Source organism: Uranotaenia lowii, chromosome 1, assembly GCF_029784155.1.
Source record: "Uranotaenia lowii strain MFRU-FL chromosome 1, ASM2978415v1, whole genome shotgun sequence".
In the NCBI taxonomy this organism is placed as follows: domain Eukaryota; kingdom Metazoa; phylum Arthropoda; class Insecta; order Diptera; family Culicidae; genus Uranotaenia; species Uranotaenia lowii.
In genome coordinates this window covers 19991976-20013391 of record NC_073691.1, presented here as the reverse complement: position 1 = coordinate 20013391, position 21416 = coordinate 19991976, and the positions used below count along the sequence as shown (strand labels likewise).

Here is a 21416-nt window from a genome sequence, read left to right as displayed (position 1 = left end):
AATTCGGAAAAGTTTTCTGCAGCGTGAATCCAACAAAACTGTGTTGGAAAACTGCCTCGAAATGATGAATATGAGCCTTAATATACCTGAAAAATCAATATTGAGACTGAATTTGGTTTTAACGGCAAGATAGTGCTGCCATCTATGACTTGAAACTGGAGAAAGTGATGTTTATTGAAAAAAAAATCTAAGTTTATGAATTCCAACCTGTTTTTTTTCTGATTTAAAATGAACCGAAAATGTTCGATTCATCATTTCACATCATTGTAATGAAGAAAGTAAGTAGTTTGGTAAAGAATTACAGCTCAAATATCAAATTCTTTAGTTCCAGAAGAGCATCTCTTAAAACACCATTTTAAAACCTTTGAAAATCTTTGAAATTCTAGAAAACTCCTTAAAATGCAGTAAACTATTCAAATAATTCGTAGAAGCATTATTATTCACTTTTACACAGTAAATTTTTAGATATAATCTTGTTTTTGTTGATAAAACACAAGTGGTGCTATTCTTATTTCGCACCCTTTTTTCATAGTTTTGGTCCTCAACGCCAATTGCAACGTCCAAAAAGAATAAACTTATGCTTGATTTATCCGTTAAACAATTCAAAACAATTTATAGAAGATAATTTTGGTGATTTTCAAACATTCATATTTTAACAAGCAAAACACATAGTGGTGCTATTCTTATTTCGCTCACTGTATGTATACTCAGATAAAATTGCAGTGTTCTCAAGCGAGTTTCGATCGAGTAATTAATCTCACGATTCTCCAAATGGTCCCAATCGAACTCGAGAGATTATACAAAACAGAGAATAAAATCCGATTCAATTACCACTCAAGAATATTCGACTTCTTCTTCCCGGGAAATGTGGTCACCGACAAACGACAAGACTAAATCTAACAATTCCGTGTGAGTAGGTATTCAAATCCGACCGCCGCGCCGATTCACAAAAGCCGGAACGAATGAATCCACGGTCGGAACGCCCAACTAATTGTGGTTTTGGTCCGTCATGACCCATTGAATGCCGAGTGTCAATGTGGAAAAATATTTCCCTTCATTAAATGTAACTTCCATTAATTATGTCTGTGAGATTGTGCGAGCGAGGAGGGAAAAAGGTTCCTGGCTCCTGAAGATGTTCTTAGCTAGCATCAAGTATTTAACTCCCCTACACGACGAGAACGTTTTAACATTTTCCCTTACGATTAGGTTTCTACCTTGGTTTTTCCCTCGAGAGTGTTTGGTTTGCTGCAGAAGACGGTTTGATTCGGCTAGGAAGGAAAAGGGAAGCACAACATGAATCAGAAGGTAGGAAGTAACGAAAGTCGTAAGTAATGTGAGATGCTGGGTACTTTACGTGGGTACCAATGTATGGCATCGAGCACGAGATTATTTGTTAGCCGCAGTCAAATTCCCATTCAAATTCACATTCCATTCAATGTTTGATTAATATTCTTTTCCCCCTCCCCATCATGTGCAATGATGTGAGGTAATGAATAAATTGTTGTTTCTGTCCAGAGGCGTTACTGGTCTTCTAAAATTCTTAATACATAGAAATAAATTGAAAAATGTTGCAAAGCAAAATCACTGAATTCAAAATTTACTCTATCTTATACATTAAGTGAGTGAACAATATACCGCAAAATGAGATAAATAGGGACAAAAAGGGGGAAAATCATCAAAATTTGAATTTACACAAATTGTTAAGATTTTCCCCCTTTTTTCAGAATTATAAAAGTATTTCTATTCTCGTTTTAATAATATTCCCGATTATACATAGCTCGATTTACCTTGCAGTGTTTTTATTCTAATACAACTATGTTCTTAAAAATGTTAAAATTTTTGCAACTACCTACCGGTTGATTTTTTCATTTATTTATGAGCAAAAGAAACTTAAAAATGCTAGTCTAAAATTTGAAAAACAACTTCATCAACAATTTGACGGCATATAAGAATTATCTAAAAATTTATTTGGGAACTCATTTTAAACTATTACTTTATTTTGTTGTGATAAAATTCAATTGCCCTCGAAAACATAAGGTGATAAAAAATTAATCGTAGATTCGAATGCTAAGATTTTATTCCGAGAAACTTCAATGGGTTTTGACGGAGAATGAATGATCAAGTTCTTGAACATTTTTCATGAACATCTACACGAATTGCATAAGAAAAACTATGCTATAGTTGAAATTTATCAATAAGTCGAAGTAACTACACAAATTACTCACTGAGGAGTAAGACTCTGTTCTACCTCTGTTCTTCTGAAGTTTAACTGAAGTTCTACCCATAAGGACTACTGACAGTCACCATGAGTTACCATAAGTGAGTTTTATTTTTTAAGATAGGTGGAAATAAAGTTTTCTTGGCGACTGAAAAGCCTGGAGTTTTTATGAATTCTGATATCAGCGTTGTTAAGTTGGTTTTAAAAAAAATCTCCATGGTGGTTTCCACTTTTTTTTAAGCTGTAAATAATCAGAAGTGGCACGAACCTAAAATATAGGTTTCGGGTAATATGACATCACAAGCTAAAATTGAATACCTGTTACGACAAAGTCACTTAGAAATTCACGCCTAACATATCTCGTTTCACGTCTTATTACCCACAGCTCGTGTCTCACTAAGGTCTTACGTCTTAGGCCTTAGGTATCAGTTCTCATTTCTTGTATCTTAGGCCGCGTTTTCACAAAACTCAGTATTCATGTATACGTATTGATGCGTTTATCTTGAAAATTTCATCCGTAATGTACACACTTTTAATGATAATTTAAAGTTTCAGAATATCAGAATATTTTTTAAAAAATGAAATGAACTTGTTTTTATACTCATAGAAGTTTCAAAACTCTATATTCAATGATTTTTAAAATCATAATTTAAGTGCAATTATTGCACTCATCGATAGAAAAAGCCCCTAGATGTAGACTTTTGATGTCTGTATAACAGTTGAAGGCTCTGCTGGAGCTTTCAAATGAGCTGTCAATTCTGGCAAACAATATGCTTCTCTTTCCAGCATAGGTGAATTTAGGCTAGGGAGACAAAGGGAGACAAAAGTTCCAACTGCTGGATTTTTCGACTGTTATAATGTGTGCAACATTTCATTTATGCACGCATCAATAAGAAATTTTGTGAAAACGATGCCTTACATTCTCTCTTATTCTTACTCTGCACTTTCAAAATCTTACGTATCGCGTTCCCAATTTATCCCTCATATCGCACGTCTCTGTCTGGCGTCTCACATCTGAAGTCTGAAGCGTTACGTATGTATGTTCTTACATTTATGCGTTATACGTCTGACGTATTGCGTTCTGCGTCTTCATTTTAGAATCTCACCTTCTCACATTTAACCTCCTAAGTCTCGCGTCTAATTTTTCACATCTTACATGTCACGTATCATGTCTTGCGTATCATAGTGCTCGTATCTTGTCTTAGGTGTCACATCTCACCTTCTCAGCTTCTCATATTTCACTCCTCAGCTTTCACATTTCACCCTGTTACATCTCACGCGTTACACTTCAGCTTGTGCTTGTCAAATTGAGCAACTCACACACATTTGTTCTTATTTCTCATACGTCCTACATCTCGCAACTTACATCACAAGTTATTATCAGAATCTTGTCACTTCTCACGTCTCGATTCACCTTGTCACGTTTCACGTCCCTTGCCTTACGTTTGACGCCCAATGTGTCACGTGATACCTTCTCATATGTGTCATGTCTTGTTTCTCACGTCTTACGTGGCTTCATTATATGAATTCGATTTCTGCTCGTGAAGCCTGTTTACCTGATTTTCATATCGTAGAGATTTTATGCCGTCTTTAAAAAAAACAGATCCTTTTACTAGACGTTTATTTTTAATGTTAAAATTTTTTAGGGTATACATAAATTTGGGTGGTTCAAAAATAGATCTGTCTCCAATTAAAACCTTAAGAACCAACATTGCTTCTAAGCCTAACATAAAGTTTCATGCCAAATATTGGCTTAAATAATTGGTTTAGTGGCTAATTCGATAGATGAGCTCATTATGGAAATCCTTCATGAGAAAGCAGAGATACACAGATTTGAAGCTGCTATGAGCTGTTTCTACACCGTAATCGTTCGAAATAACATTCAACGTTGCCACATTGAAATCTGTATTTTGATCTGTATAAAATCTCAAATATCTCAATTGAAATGATTATTCAAAATTTTGATTCCGATTTTATAATGCGTAGCGCGCTCATTTGAACTACGCTCCACATTACTGCGTCTATTTATTTGTGTAACATGTCAAATCAGTGTTTATTCTGTTATTTTGCTACACACGAATAGTTTTTTTTTTCTTAAATTAACTTTGTACGAATAACTGCAACTGCAAAACATTGCATGAAGTCCAGTTTCCAGTGCGTCCGTTGCAAATACATGTCCGCTACAAGTTAAAAAATAAATTTACGTAAAGTTTCGAGTCGGCGAGAAAAATATCCACAGTGTGTGGCATCTGGCATCCTCATGTATGCTCTCTCGCCATGAGAGCCATATTGAGAGATAAGCGATATTGAACAATCGGTAGCACAAAAGGGCTAGAAGAAATGTTAAATAATTAGAGATTAAAGAAAAATTGAATACATTATTAATCGATAGTGAGCTAGGTTTCAGTCCATGACCGTCGAAAGTTGTAAGCGTTGCTAGTCTGTCGGAGGATGTTGCAGTGATCTTGTTGTAAATTTATTTAAATAACGTTGCTGTGGTGTTCGTGGGGTTTAAGGGTTTCTCTTTGGTGAGGCAGTTCACAAAGCCACCCTAACCCAGTGAACGACAAAGCGAAAATGTTCGTTCTACAACCCGCCACCAGAGGACCGTTGGAAGATGTGAGCCGCATATGGAGCGAATTGGCGAAGGGGCGAAATGATCGGGCAAAGCGAAAACAGACGCAGACGAGGGCAATGAACGGTAATGGGGTTAAAGCAGGTCAAGACGGAAATGGTCATAGACTTTGCCATTAGTTCGCGAACGCATTCAGAGATCTCACGCAAAAATTCAGAGATCCTTTAATTAGTTCAAATACAGAAACGTGTGGTGTTTTGTTCTTCCCGTTAAAATTGTGGAACAGGAACTACCACCCGCAGAAGAGTCCCAGAAGAAATCTATTGGTGACAAACAATATTAGAACTCCAGGACCCCGCTGTTTTGAGTTAAACTCTAAACTGACTCAATCCCAGAGCGTCTTGCGCGACGCCCTATAACGTCGACCAACAACCGCTACAACGTTGGTTTGATCTACACCGATACCTGGTTCAGCACCCAAGGTGGGACCAGGTACGCCATTGCCACGCGCCGCTTCGCTTACCGTCGAAGACCCAACAGTGCCCGGTTCAGCACCCAAGGTGGGACCGGGTACACTCTGCGAGAACCAGCGGACCTCAAAGCCGACATCAACGAACCCGAGCTCGACGCCGAAGGAGGAAGAAGGAGCACATTCCCGCTACTTTTCCCGCAACACAGCTAAAGGTCAGATAGAAGTAAGAAAGTGGTGGGTGGAATCCTAAAATAATAAAAGGTACCAATTTGCTAAGCCGAGGAGTTTTCCCTTAGATTTCCCGAACTTCCCTGCAACGTAGTATTTTTGTGGTAAGCGTGCCGACCCTAGGGATTGATAGGGGTTCACAGCACTTTCTACCGATTGGCTAACAGCCAGTCTTACAAAGTAGAAATAAAATAAAAAGTTAAGAAAGCCAGATTTCAGCCCATGGGTTGAGGAGGAATGAATCAACCTTAAGGATGAAAATCCCTGAAAAAATAGAAAAAAATCATGATTTTAGCCGGGTTATAGCCCATGGCCATTAGTTAATAAACTCCACAGTTAGCAATGTTTTCAGCCCATTTGCCGTCGATAAATACATAAGCCTGATTTCAACCCATGGCAATCAATAGTGAGCCGGGTATAGCCCATGGCCATCGATAATACATAAATGAATGAGTCGTGTAAAGCCCATCCAATGAATGAATGAATAAGAGAGAGAGTAGGTAATTAAAATTCAAAACGAGATAATGTGGCATCCTCGAGTAGTGTTCACTTTGCTCTCTCACCATGAGAGTCATTTTGAGAGACATGCGATATTTAGCCATCGCTAGCATAACTGACCGTTCTTGTATCTAGAACCTCATCAGTTGTGCGTCAATCTCGATGTATGATTCTCAAACACAGATTTCAAAACTGTTTTCAAACCCTTGCTTTTTGTGTTGTATTTTAACGGTACAAAACTCTAATCTGGAAAATGTTTTTGGTTTGAACTTTTAATCATCAAAGTAGATTATTATCGATACTCAAAGCATAATAGAGGCCCCTAGAATCAAAGGGGTGCAAGTGCCAAAATCATCAATTTGGAGTTAAGTATACCGAACGATTTTTCATGTTTCAATTTACATCTGGTGAAAAACTCAGATTTTATAAATAATATTATTGACACTTTTTGATTACATTAAAACTGCCCGAATTCGAATAAATATATGAAAAATCGTTCACCTTCACAACTTTGAAGCGTGTTTTCTCGAAACTATCATTTAGGCACCTCTCTGATCCCAAGCCCCTCAATAAAAAAAATATCTTGGAAAATTCTAATTTTCTGAAAATCTGTATAAAATCTGAATAAATTTCCAATTATCTGAAATCTGTATATACAGATTCTTGGTTTGCAAAATTAAAAAAAAAAAACATGTATGATTACGGAAAACTTTGTAAATGTGGTATCGCTGATAACAATTAGTTTCAGAAAACCAATTTATGGAACAATTGTAAATGTGGTATCGCTGATAACAATTAGTTTCAGAAAACCAATTTATGGAACAATTGAAAGTGATTTTTCACAATTTTTATAAATTTTTGTCAATTTTTTGTCATTTTATGTTAATTACTATCAAATTTTATCAATTTTTGTTAATTTTTGTCAGTTTTTGTCAAGTTTTGTCAGTTTTCGTCAATTTTTGTATTTTTTTCATTTTTTGCAAAATTTTCTCAAATTTTTGAAAAATTTTGGAGGTGTTTTTTTATTTCTGTAGAATTATATAAGGGAGAGTGGGGTAACGTGGGCCACTCTAAAATCTCAGCTGTGTGTTGAGATAAAAATCTCAATTCAACTGTCATCGTCGTCGCTGGAATAGGAATTTTTCATGAAACATCAATAAGTCACACAAACGCAACCAATATGCAAGTCATTGCTTGTTGGGAATCATGAGCCACTTTTTGTGGGGTATCTTGGGCCACCTATATTTTGGTGTTTTTATACACATTCAAAACTTAAAATACGTTATTACTATCTGTAAAGTTTTTTTTATACCAAATTAAGGGTTATGAAAAATGTTTTGTTCATCTTTTCTTATTAGATAGAGACGAACATAAATCCTATATAAGGAATTTTTCCAAAACGTTTCCGAGCCAGGTTTAAGGAACTATTCGATCATACACAACTCTCCTTTTTATTTTCTCATCTGAAATGGCTTTAAAATAACTGAATGAATTATGAAATTTCAGTTTTGGGTCCACTCATAAACATTGCACGTTATCTAGTCAATTTGGATTTGGGCCCACGTTTCCCCACAGTTTTTCAAAATCCAAAAGAAAAATTTTAAATAGTCAGAACTCGGGAAATAAATGTATTTAAAAAATACAAAAATATGCCAAATGATACCTTAAAAATGTAGAAAACCTTTCGATTTTTATCATTTCATGTATTAAAATAAAGAAATTATGAAGCAAAGAAGAAAAGTGGCCCATAATACCCTATTATAATTTTTTGGAGATTTTTGCCAATAATTGTCATTGTTAATTCACTTTTTGTTAATTTTTGAAAAAATTTCTCGATTTTTGTTAATTTTTCTCGATTTTTGTTAATTTTTCTCGATTTTTGTAAATTTTTGTAAATTTTTCAAATTTATATAAATTTATGTATTTTTTTTAAAGTGTTGTAAATTTTGTAAATTTTTGTTTATTCTTGAAAAATTTTGTAATTTTTTTAAATTTTTGTAGATTTTAATTTTTTTTGTAATTTTTGTAAATTTTTATTGTCAATTATTTAAAAAATTTTCAATTTTTTAAATATTCTCAATTTTTGTAATTTTTTTTCAATTTTTGCCAAATTTTAAAAAAATTTGTAATTTTTTGTGAATTTTGCAAATTGGTGGTTAGACCATGTGGAGCGTGATCTGACGAATGTGGGATGCCCGAGAAGTTGGAGAACGTTTGCCTTGAACCGAGTGATTTGGAGGAATATTGTTCATCAGTTTTCGTGGAACGGAACACCAAATCAATAAAATAAATAAAGTGATTTTTCACCTTTGTGAGATCAAATAGTGTCAAATTGCCAAACAAATTCGAACCACCCCTTAAGGTCCATTTACGGTTGACGTGTAAATAAAAATAAAAAATCCAATATCGTAAATGATTAAACCTATAGTTGAAGGATGAAATGCAATCCGGTCTCGTTTTTAAAAGCAGTTTTAAATTGGTTGTCGGTTGGAATTTCATTCCTCAATCATTCCCCATCGATTCCATCATGTTACAAAAACTTTTGCGAATAAATTACCCTGAGAAAACTGAAATATTACAGATCCCGAAAGAGTAGTCTCCAATAAAGAAAACAACTTGTCAATTTTGACAGTAACGAAGCGCATTGATAAATAGAACGCTGTACAAAAAAGTTAACTACTTACCTGTGAAATACGATGATAAAAACATAGATACTACCAGATTGAACAAATTTTGCCGTAATAAATGAAACTGCTCGTGTTTTTCATCAAAGCAATCGAAAAATTCCCTTTAATTCAACCACGGTATAAGAAGTTCAGATACCGGTATTTAGATTCTAAAGGAACGTTTCGCACTCACATTAAGCGTTCCAACAGATTGCCTATGATATGTCCTCTCCTCATTGCTTACTCATATAACTAGTAACGGTATTCATCTGTTTGGGCGATTGCCGTTTGGTCTCAAAAACGCACCCGTTGTGTTCCGAGGAATTATAACTTCGGTTCTCTCATTTGAAAACAAATGATTGCTGCGATTGAAAATGGAAACGATTTTACGCTTCTTTCCTTGAATGTTACTGAACTTAATCGTTTATTATAAAAAAAATCAATCAAATTCAATAACGGTGTCATGAATGAATTATCCCAGGAAGGAATAATTTAAACTTAGAACCCTGGTGACGTCTCTATCCTTCTTTTGTAACCAAAAAAAACCCTCGTCCGGAGGACTGGCGCGGCCGATTTCCAGTTCACGGGGTAGAGAGGGTTCTCAAATGACAAAATAATTGTTACCGATTGCTTGCCAGCTTACTTGCTGACGATATACATTCATATGTGTACCTACCTATGCGCTTTTGTCTGTCGGAATCTCGGTTTCGGTTGATCACGAAAAAAGGGCCCGACATCTCTTGACTTGGACTTAACTCGTGGATGGATAACACCACTTCACCGACTCAAGATCGGAGTCAAGAGTCAATTCAATAGCTCAAGAGGAGACGACGTAAACGACGACGGGGATCATTCAACAACCGCGCACGTACTTGAGGAATTCAATTGAAACTTGAAAATGCGATTATACGATGATGTGTTGTGTACATAGTTAGGCAGGATATTAAGATTTAAAATTAAGAAGGCGATCACAGGGGGATCTTTTGGGAAATTGTAGTCCATTAACCATTATGATGAGATGAGCAACCTTCCTGGGAGGTTGAACGATCTCCCCCGAAAAAAAAAACAACCTCCAAGCTAATGGGAGTTTAATGTTCCGTTTGTCTATTTTTTCCCCCCATTCTAGCGTTCGTTTCCTGGGTGCGATACTATTCCAACTTCCCGAAGGAGCTGCGGCGAATTTTCGCCATCAAGGCGGTCAACATGGGTCACTACGCGAAGAGTTTGGGTCTGCGGGATCCGCCGAAGCAATTTATGCGGCACCACACTGGACCGAGAGACGGAGACTTTGGTGATGACGGAGGAAGTGGCGAGCGGAAGTTTAACAACCGGGGCAAGCAAGGAGGAAATCGGTCGTTTGGCGGCACCGGCAAAAGGTAATTGTTTCAATTTTTCGTTCTATTAAGGCTGTAATTCATCTCGCTAGATTTATTTAAGGGGTTTTGTGTGTTTGAAAAATTGTTTAATAATAGCCGCTGAGAGCAAAGCATTACCGTAATCCGGGGTAAGATTGATCACTTTTTTCAATATATTTCGATTATTTTTTCTGTTAAGGAGAATGTGGCATGTTTTATATTTTTAAACCCAGTACTCAACTCCTATGAACGTCATACATGGTTGCAGAAATTAATTAGACTACTTTAAATTTGATTTAAAAATCGTTTTCGTCTCTGTTCAGAATTTGATGCTTTGGGGTGACATTGATCAGTCTCTATTCTGAAGGTTTTAACGAGTTTTCTTGATCATAAAGGATACAAAACATCTTCATAATATTTACATGTACTAGTTCATCAGTTTAACCTTGGTCCTTAACGTTTTATTTTAAAAATATTTATAATCGAAAAAAATAACTATGATGCTGCCTACATTTAGGGGCAAAAATAATAATAATTGTTAAATAGTTTGAGCTTCAAAATACAAATGAAATTTTACCTTCACACATTTCCCTAGGCTTTCCCATTATTTCCATTTTAATTTTTTCTTCAAAATTAACGATTTGATAGGGTTCATATCCATCTGTCCAATACAGGCTTACTCTTGGAAAATGTCCTTATTTTTTAAATATCAAAAATTTATCATTCAATGACTATAAAGAAAAGCACTATAACCGTTCATATACAAAGGATAAAAGTTGTTCTTTCACATTAAACAACTTGTTTGCTTCTGAATGCTTTTTGGTATCATCAGGAGAGCTGTTTGTTTGTGAGCATTGGAGAAAATAGATATTTTAAGATTTTTAAATTAGATTTTTACTGAAAGAAAAAATTTCAAATACAAACCAAATTTTGCCTATTTGATACTCAATTAATAGGCTCTCAAACGTAGAAAACAGTTTTCAAAAATTCAAACTACAGACTGAGTTATTGATGATAATGTGGAAAAAATCATTGTTAGTCAAAGTTACCCCGGTGATCAAAGTTACCCCGTTTTACGGTACCTAAAAAGCGGCAATGTGGTTGATCTTTAGCAGGGAATATTTTTCAGTAATGAAAAACAGATAACTGGGGTGGAGGAAGGACCCAAATGGGCCTGCGGGATCACCGAAAAAAAACAAAAAACTAACAATTTCTTAAACAATCTGCTACAAACGCAAGAATTCAGTTGTTGAATAGTGAATGAATTTAAAACAATGAAAGGTTCTTTATAAATTTTATCTGAAATGATTTTTTCTGTTTGTAATTTCGTTTCTCGTTTCTGCCTTTTTTTTAAAGAAAAACTAAGATTAAAGAATCGTTGCATTTCATTTTCTATCATTCATGTGCAAACTATTATTAGAGCTGGAGTTTTCTGTTGCGTACCTCGGATAGTCGTTTGTAACGACTATTTGTAAACTAAGGAAAAATGTATACGTATATGCTTATGATACATACACCGCCAGATCTTGTCAGCATCCCGGTGAGTAGTAAAAGTACATTTACTGCTAATCTTAGCTCGGGCAGGCCCACTGTGCAGTATTGGGCGCAAAGACAACTGGAACCAAGGGAGGAAGAAACGTGGACAACAGTACCATACGTTTCCATTTTAATAAAATGTTTAAGATGTTCACTTTGGAAACACATTTGCTAAAATTTACTGTGCTTCTTGATGGTGACCCTTGTGAGTACGTCCTTCTGTTGATGAAAATGAGGTTTTTCTGTACAGAAATCCAAAACAATGCGGTATAAATTGAATCCCACAACAACACAAACCGCGAAAAAATTCAATATCTTCCCTCCTACACGAAATAAATCTATGAAAAAGTACTTTCCTTTTGTAAAAATGTCTGGAAAATCGATTGGACGTAGTTTCAGATGCCGCACGAGCTCACGAACTGAGTTATAGTGTCTTTTTAACCCCTATTTAATTTCCCTATATTTTGTAAACAAACCTGGAAAAAAACTACTTTAGACAACAATAGACCTATCAAGTGTGTTTTTTTCTGAGGAATCCATTGGAGGCTGCACCGAACGCTTCAGAAAATGGAGTTATTGATGTTTTTACCTTCAATTCCCCTACATTTTTCAATTATTCCAGAAAAAGCATGTTCGACTTAAAATTTTTGAACCAAATAGGACGTATGTTGTGTGATTTTTTCCGAGAAATTTAATGAATTCTGTTCGAATCACCGCACTCATTGAAAAATGGAGTTATGGCTGTTCTGCCGCTCATAGCAAGTCCGTCCCATTTGCGTTTTTGTCATTTTTCAGTTTATCGCTGGAATCACTTTAATTTTATCTGTAGTTTCAATAGAAAATTTTGTTTTCAGCACTTTGTTCTGATGAACATTGAAAAAAACCTCAAGTCATTTTGTCCCATCGCACAAATGATCGCAAGTCGGTCCCATGTAGCTTTAATCATCGCATGTCGGTCCCACTGCCATAAGAGCCCAGCAAATGATTTTAAACAGAATTAAAACGAAAAATCAAACCTTATAAAACGAAAAACTTTAGATTGCCGTTGCAGTGACAGATTCTGGTGATTACTTTGATTAAAAAAGCATACAAGTGGCGAATTTCTATGGATCATTTTACGATTTTTCATTGTCGTTTTTCTCTATTCAACAAAAACGCAAATGGGACGGGCTTGCTATGAGCGGCAGTGTTTTACCTTCAATTCCCCTAGATTTTTCAAATACTTAGTAAAACGCATGTTCGGACTTGAAAATTTCGAATCAAACGGGACGTATCTTGTGTGATTTTTTTTCGAGAAATCCAATAAAGGCTGTTTCAGCTACCGCACGCAATGGAAAATGAAGTTATGGCTGTTTTTACCCCCATTTCCCTACATTATTTTATATTATTTCAGAAAAAAGCATGTTCGGACTTGAACATTTTGAGCAAAATAAGACGTTTTAAAGTGATTTTTTTCGAGGAATCCAACGAAGCCTATTTGAGCCACCGCACAGATTGGAGTTATGGCTGTTTTACCCTTAATTTCCCAATATTTTTCAAATTGTCAAATGTCAAATGCAGCATGTTCGGACTTGAAAATTTTGAACCAAATGGGACGTATCTTATGTGATTTTTTCCAGGGAACTCAACGAAGCCTGTTTGAGCCTTCGCACGGATTGGAAACTGGAGTAATGGCTGTTTTACCCACAATTTTCTGAATTGATTGAAAATGTTGGGAAATTGTGGGTCAAGTAGGCTTCGTTGGGCTCCCCGGAAAAAAATCGCATAAGAAACGTCTCATTTGGTTCAAAATTTTCTAGTCCGAACATGCTTTTTTCTCAAATATTTGAAGAATGTAGGGGAAAGGAGAGTAAAAAGAGCCATAACTCCAGTTTCCAATCCGTGCGGTGGCTCAAATAGGCTTCATTGGATTCCTCGAAAAAAAAATCACACAAGATACGTCCCGTTTGATTCGAAATTCAAAGTCCAAACATGCGATTTCTTAACTATTTCAAAAATGTAGGGGAATCGAGGGTAAAACAGCAATAAATCAATTTTCCGAAGCGTGCGGTGCAGCCTCCATTGCAAAGAGCCTGCATTGGATTCCTCAGAAAAAAATCACTTATTGTTGGAGTACTAAGGAAAGTACTTTTTCATAGATTTGTTTCCTGTAGGAGGGAAGATATTGAATTTCTTCGCAGTTTATACACATTTTTCCCCATTGTGCATTGGGTAAAAATCAACCAAATTTTGCACACTTTCTCATTGACGTGTATTGTTTGCAAACAGTCAAACTCGAAGTCGTGTTTTTCGATTCAACGAAAATGGAGGTGAACCAACGTGAGTCGAAAGAACAAATTCTTTACAAACACCTGGAAATTCCTGACCTGTCGCACCGGCAAATAGGAAAAATTTTGAAAATTCACCATTCAACCGTCTTCAGAGTGTTGAAGCGGTTGACGTTGGACCACCGGCAAAGGAGCTGGAAGAAAACCGAGATCGGAGAACAAAAAGACGGAGGGAAAGGTAAAGCGGATGATTAAAGCAAATCCCCACGTCTCAAACCGTGATTTGGCTAAAAAGATCGGCATGTCGCAGAGTTACGTCCAGAAGAAGTGCAAAGAAGAAAGCTGGACTACATACATAGAAAGTACAGAACTTCCCAAACCACGATGAGCGGCAACAATCGATGGATAAAACTCGGGCACGAAATGTCTACGAGAAGATGCTGATAAAATATGGCAGCTGTGTGATGGACGACGAAACGTATATAAAAGCCGATTTTAAGCATATTCCGGGGTTAGAGTTTTTCACCGGCAAGAACAAGTTTGATGTGGACGACAAATTTAAGAAGAAAAAAATGTCGAAGCTCACCTCCAAATATATCGTTTGGCAGGCCATCTGCTCTTGCGGACTGAGGAGTGAGCCTTTCGTGACAAAGGGCACAGTAAATGGCGAGATCTACAAATCTAAGTGCTTCGAGAAGCACTTTTTTGCCGTTCTTGCAGCAGCACGACGAAGCTCCGCTATTTTGACCAGATTTGGTATCATGCCACTATTCTTGAAGTGTCCTGGAGTGGTATGAGGCCAATTCTGTCCATTTTGTTCCAAAGGACATGAACCCGCCAAACTGTCTGGAGCTGCGCCCAGTGGAGCAATTCTGGGCAATAACGAAATTTTGCTGGTTTTTGTCCCGCTGCAGCGCGCTGGTTTTCCAGCAAAATTTTCAGCAATATGAATTTGAAGTTGGAAACGATCAGCAAACCCAATTGCAGGAAATCAGGAATCTCAATTGCTGGAAATCAGCACCAACCGGAAATTTTTGATTCTCCATTAGATGTTCAATATAAATTTTAATATTTAACCCGCATGGGAGTCATGTTTGAAAAATAGAAAATCGTTAATACATCTTGAGCGACATTTATTGAAATTTTATTTCAAAATAAAATAATATTTGGAAGTGGGGTGGCCGCTTTGCGCCAAGTCATGGACATCCTGCTCGATCAGAAATAAAAATGATTTATGTGTATATTAGTTGCTGTTACTAAATACTTATGATCTATTCAAGAAATTTACCCTTGGTTTGATTACTTCTTTTAATACAGTAGTTCATCGGATAGATTTCAAACTTGCGACACCTTCATCACCGTTGCATAATCGGCAAAAAACAAACACTCTTCGCGGGCAACGAAAATTAACTATATGGAACAACGTTTTCGGTCGCGATTTCGATAAATCATCACAAATTCTGCGAGCTGTCTGAAAATCCACGAGGAAACGGACCAACTAAAAGTAAACAGATCCGAATTGCAATCTAACCTCAAATTTCCAACACTTTGTAGAAATTTTCACTAGATGATCGTTTCTTTCAATATTGTTTCCAAAAATTGTTTTTTCAGCCGGTTGAATAATGGAAAACATTGATTGGAAAGCTAGCCAGTGAATCTTATGCAACTTTTGTGAACTTCCGAAAAACTTCTCTACGTTTAACTGCTGATAATTACTAAAAGACTAAAAGTTCAAAGTGCGCGGCCATTGGTGCTTTCACAGTACTCAATAAACTAACACAGTGGGAAATATTTTAACTCTTTTTTTGTTCTAATTCTATTAATTATAATTCGTCAATCGCAAATTGATAATTTTTTTAAACATACTTCATATATTTACTAGCCCTAACACACTTGGTTCCAACTAGGAGTTATCGACTCCCACCGTTCTCTACCAAAATTTGTTCATCTGTGAAATAAGTTTTCGAAACAGGCATGTATAGTTCATATCATGACTTATTTTCCAACCGTAAAAAACTAGATGTAAGATAAAGTTTCTAATTTTGATAAACAGTCAATGGAAATGAGCAAAATAGCTAAGACTACTGGTATATAAATGTTTTGCGTAGATCGTATCCTGCATAGAATGAGATACCTAAGAGTCAATATGATGGCCAATGAACTCGAGCTAAACGATGACCTGTTTCAGAACAAATTATTATCTAACCATATCTATAATTTGTTTAGCATTTTGTACAACAGTCTTTATGGAAAAATACACATCGTAACAAAAAATCATAGTATTTTATTCAGAACAAAAATCAATCTTTCAATTGTTTCTTTTCAGTTTCGCCAAAGGTGGTCCCCTTCACAACGGCCAAAATCGTAAACGATCGTTTGGTGCATCCGATCGAGGATCCGGCGGCCCAGGACAGCGTCCCTTCAAGCCCCATCAGCAGCAATCCCAGCACCGGGACCTGGCCAGCTATGCCCAAAGCTCCCGCATGGTCAACACGTCCGAGTTCGATAGCGGATTTTCGTCGGCGCCCAGAAGCGGCGGCTCGGCCAGAAAGAAACCACGAAAACACTGATGATGATGTCTGTCTGATCCTTTGCTGATTGATCAAATTAGCTTCCCCGATTGCCGGGGGAAAACACTCAACTGGTTCAAAACCATAATCGGTTCCAGTTATTTATGTTGCGAAAGGTAAGTGGTAACTCCGGAGAGATCCGGATGAAAGTGTGTGCCGAAAAAACTAAGATGAAAGTGTACAGAAATTTGTTTTTATTTTCTGAATGTTTTATTGAAGAAGTGGAAAAAATAAAGCCAGAAATTCTTCCCGACAATAACAATTTGCGCAATTCAGCTCTCGGCAGTCCCGAGTGAGTAAATTAAGCCTAAAAACAATTGCGCCTGCCAGGGCAATTGCCCCGAGGAGTCAGTCGGGTGGCATCAAAACACTCAGGTGGCGCCAAGAGGCCACCGCAGAAATGATCCGAAAGCCATGAGCCGCCAGCAACCAAACCAAACCAAACCGCACCCCCACGAATGGAATGGAATTTGGCGGCATCTTTTTTGTTTGCTTCTGTTGTTTGATTGTTGTTAAATTTACCGGTGCGCTTCTTCACTCATCCGAGAGGAAGACCTTGAAGGGGAAATTATTGACCATCTCGGTAGCCGCAAAACATCAGTAGCAGCATCAGTATGAGCGGTATGTATTCTGAATTGAAGTCAATCAGAAGAGCAAACAAACTAATAAAATTTGAGCTTCAGCTCAGTTGCTACCAGTTGAGTGGCGAGAAAGTGGAAAAATCGGTTTATCGGTTCCCATTTGCGAGGATAATCTTCGCCTATTTCCGGTATATGATCCGTGGAATAATTTACCAAGAACGTCGGTAGAAAATCTTAAGATTTTAATAACTGCTTCTAAAACAAGATCTACCCCACACCACCACCTGGATGCAATTTACCTACCAGTCATTACTAATCGATTGTACGTTTGTATGGAACAAAGTGTTACTCTAAGGAAGGTGGTGAATCGACCGGATTTGATGAAGTCCTCCGAATGACGCCACTAGCACAGAATTATGCCGCCAATAGCATTATCTCAGTGGCTATGGTAATGATGATGATAATCAGATTTTTTTTTCCTCTCTCGTTCATGTTATGATTATTTTGCACCCCTCTCTCGGGGGTCCATTAAGTGATGAAAAGCGGTAAATCTTGCTTTTAGTCCCGGGAAACTGCAGTCGAAAAAAGATCCAGAAGCCAATCGGCTTCTGGTGCTGGTACCTTCACTGGGTAATTGCTGATTCGTTTGTGGTGGCGGCGGAAAATTAACACATATTTTTCTCTCCGAAATCTGAAAAGAGGGCGATCATAATAAGAGTTGCCAGGGCTTTTTTTTTTATTAAATGGCGAACACGAAATTATTGCGACACATTCAACAGGGCATAACTATTTTACCATTGGGTAAAAATCAATCAAATTTTGCACACTTTCTCATTGATGTGTATTGTTTACATGCTGTCAAACTCGAAGTCGTGTTTTTTGATTCAACGAAAATGGAGGTGAATCAACGCGAATCGAATCCTAACCAGACGCACCGGCAGTTGGGAAAAATGTTGAACATTCACCGTCCAACCGCCTCCAGAGTGTTGAAGCGGTTCCAGGAGCGGTTGACGTTGGACCACGGCAAAGGAGCTGGAAGAAAACCGGGAGCAGAGAACGAAAAGCCGAAGGGAAACGTAAAGCGGATAATTAAAGCAAATCCCAACGTCTCAAGCCGTGATTTTGCTAAAAAGATCGGCATGTCGCAGAGCTACGTCTAGAATGCAAAGAAGAGTGCTGGACTGCATACATACAAAGAACAGAACTTCCCAAACCGCGATGAGCGGCAACAATCGATGGCTAAAACTCGGGCACGGAAGCTCTACGAGAAAATGCTGACAAAATATGCTGTGTGATGGACGAAGAAACGTATATAAAAGCCGATTTTAAACCAATTCCAAGATAGGAGTTTTTACCGGAAAGAGCACATTCGATGTGGACGAAAAAGTTAAGAAGAAAAAAATGTCGAAGTTCGCCTCCAAATATCTCGTTTGGCAGGTCATCTGTTCTTGCGGACTGAGAACTGAGCCTTTCGTGACAAAAGGCACAGTAAATGGCGAGATCTATATATCCGAGTGCCTCGAGACTTGGTAGGCTGTGGCTGAACGTGACGGTTGGATTTTTTTCGGGCAGATAATTTTTAGCTCATCAAATTGAGAAAATTTTATTAGTTTTCAAGTGCTTGAATGAAAAATTGAAGTTTGCTGTTGAAAGTTTGGATATTTTCAAAAGTGATACAGTGCACGGGGAAAGCGCTACACCACCCAGATTGTCCAGGAATACTACTGCCCAGTTGAAGGTACCGCGACATTCTTCTTGCGAATGGTGATCCTGAGCCTGATTGAGATAAGTAGACTTTTTCCATTATACTCGGTTGAAGAACTGTGTAAAAGAATGTTTAAGTTTTTTAAACCTAAAAATTCTTTTTTAGGTTTAAAAAACCTGAAAATTCTTTTACACAGTTCGTCAACCGAGTATAATCTACTTATCTCAATCAGGCTCAGGATCACCATTCGCAAGAAGAATGTCGCGGTACCTTCCACTGGGCAGTAGTATTCCTGGACAATCTGGGTGAATAAAATTCAAACAAAGTAGAATTTGTTTAAAATAATTTGCAATTGCAGTTCTCTGCGGCCATTTTTGCTCCACTGCTGGAAATATTTCAAAAGAATGTTTCACTTGTTCTATGAAAACTGGAATATAAGTTTTCAATCAAGAATAAGCTTAACGGAACTGATCATGCAAGCTTTATTCAGTTCAACGAGCTTTTGATTTTGACATATCTAAAACTAATTATGATAAATAGTTTAACAAACATTTAGGTTTTTCTGTTTCGTTAAATTTGAATGGCTGAAAAAAGTGAATCATAACGATTGAAACATTTGTACCTGAACAGAGGAACGCTTTATTAGTTTAATAATTTTGTAATTGTAGAAGTTTTGATAGGCTGGAAGCTATTATGTAAATTGGTAATCAAATTTGAAAATATGTTGTTTAATTTCGTGCTGAGAGCAGGATTATTGAAGTGAACTCTAGAGAGTTTTTTCTAAAGAAAAAAGAAGTTTAAGTCAAAGCTATCTTTCTCTTCCTTTCAACAAAAATATTTATTAATATGCTGAAATTCTTTTATTTTGTGTTTAGGCAAAGATACCGTCACTTCAAGATAAAGAAGTGGGCTTCGCCGCGAACATTAATTCTTCTATACGGACTTTCGATGTTCACAACGCCACCTTAAGAGTTCGGGCAACAAGATTCATGCATCTAGCCATGGTAACCAATGTGTGTCTTGGAAAAACAAATCTGCTTTAAAAGTATTTCTGTTGGAAGTGAGTACTTCAGAGCCATCTACAATGCTTTAAATGATAAAAATATATTTTGGTTGATCTTTTGGACGAATTATTAACCTTATATTGCCATCTGGAAAAAAATATTGATTTGAATTTGAATTAAACCGAAACTCAGCTTTTCTTATTTTACTTTGTTCGAGAAGAAAATCATCTATTGAATGCTCAATTGAGAATCTTTTTGTTCATAAAAACAAGTATGTTGAAATTGATACCAACAGTGCGAATACGAACAACGGTTGCTTTGATAATTTGGTATGTTATTTAACGTTGACGTTGTTGAATACTCGAACCATTTACCCCCATGGAGGGTGTACAAGCTATTTTAGTCGCCTGTTATGATCCCTCTTCTCAGAAGGGAGCAGCACTGAGCGTATAGAAAGAATTTTCGATAAGGTACATGGGTCTGGTTTAGGATACTTTATAATATAAAAATGCGCCAAATGATTTTCGTCGTACGAGGATAGTTTTTGTTGTAGTTAGAACTAATTTTCTGCTTAGAACACTTAAATTAGATTTCATTATTGCAAATGTTGTTAAAATTCAACACAATACAAATATTAATGAGCAATTTTTGCATTTTTCATGTTTGAATGTCACCAACAGCTAGTGCAGGTTTCATGTCCTGAGATATATGTGTCAATCATGGCCGTAGGAACGGGGGGGGGAGGGGTTTGGGGGTTAAACCCCCCCCCCCCACCCATGAGGATCCAAAACAGCAAGCGAGAGGTTCTACTCTACACTAAAAATTTTTAATTTTGAACGAACAAAATTATGATAATAGAGTAAGGTTAATCAACAGTAACAAAATAGACTTAAAACTAATGGCAAAACCTCAAAACCCCAACCCAAGTCCAAAATTCTGCTACACTTTTTAAGTTTTTTTTTCACTTTTTCATCGAAATTCAGGTCTGCATATTGAATTTCGAATTAAATCAAACCCACTTCAGAGGTTCTGATTCCATAATACCCATAACCAAAAGTGTATTTATCGTAAAGTTTTTCGAATTTTGGATTCTGTATCCAACTCAGGATTGTTGATTTTCAGTTCGAATAATCATAATAAATTAGAAATGAAAAGCTGCTTCGAAATCCTGGTTCAAATTTGATTTTACATTTCATATCAAATTTGAATCATGTTCTCGAGATGATATGCATTTTCAATATTTTGATAGTAGTTTTCCGAATACGAAAAAATAGAGAAATTTTGGTTTATTTCCAAATTCGGCATTCTTGAACATAGTTTTTCCTATGTTTACATAAGATTAAAGCTTCAAAATGGCATTCCAAAATTTGAAGTAAAATTCCGATCTTTGTAAATTCATATTTAAATTCTGATTCAGAATGCAGTTTAAGAATAAATTATTTAAAAGTGAATTAAGATTAAACGGCTCTATAACTTGGCTCATAAAATGCAAATCTGGAATAAAATTCGGAAATTGGATTTTTTGTACATTTTAGAAATCGTATGGAAATTCGGATACGAATTCAAAGCCCAATTTTTGACGTCAGGTTCAGAGTTCATATTCAAAACGCAGATTCAAAATACAGAAAAAGGTTTAGGTTGTAAATGAATTATCCAATCTACATAAATTGTTGAGCAATGCAAGAGATCATGAACATAACATATTGCAGACCAATCGAAAAATATATTTTTTTCACTTGCC

At 36.5% G+C, this 21416-nt stretch overlaps 1 protein-coding gene across 1 annotated transcript in view; it reads left to right on the top strand.

Moving 5' to 3' along the window:
- The window catches only part of LOC129757113 (probable ATP-dependent RNA helicase CG8611), a 52559-nt gene extending 35926 nt beyond the window's left edge, over nucleotides 1-16633 (top strand). The window contains exons 3-4 of the mRNA XM_055754242.1: nucleotides 9784-10033; nucleotides 16142-16633. Of these exons, the coding sequence (XP_055610217.1) occupies nucleotides 9784-10033; nucleotides 16142-16385 (494 nt within the window). The 3' untranslated portion in view covers nucleotides 16386-16633. The remainder of the gene's footprint in view (nucleotides 1-9783; nucleotides 10034-16141) is intronic.
- Nucleotides 16634-21416: the final 4783 nt, after the last annotated feature.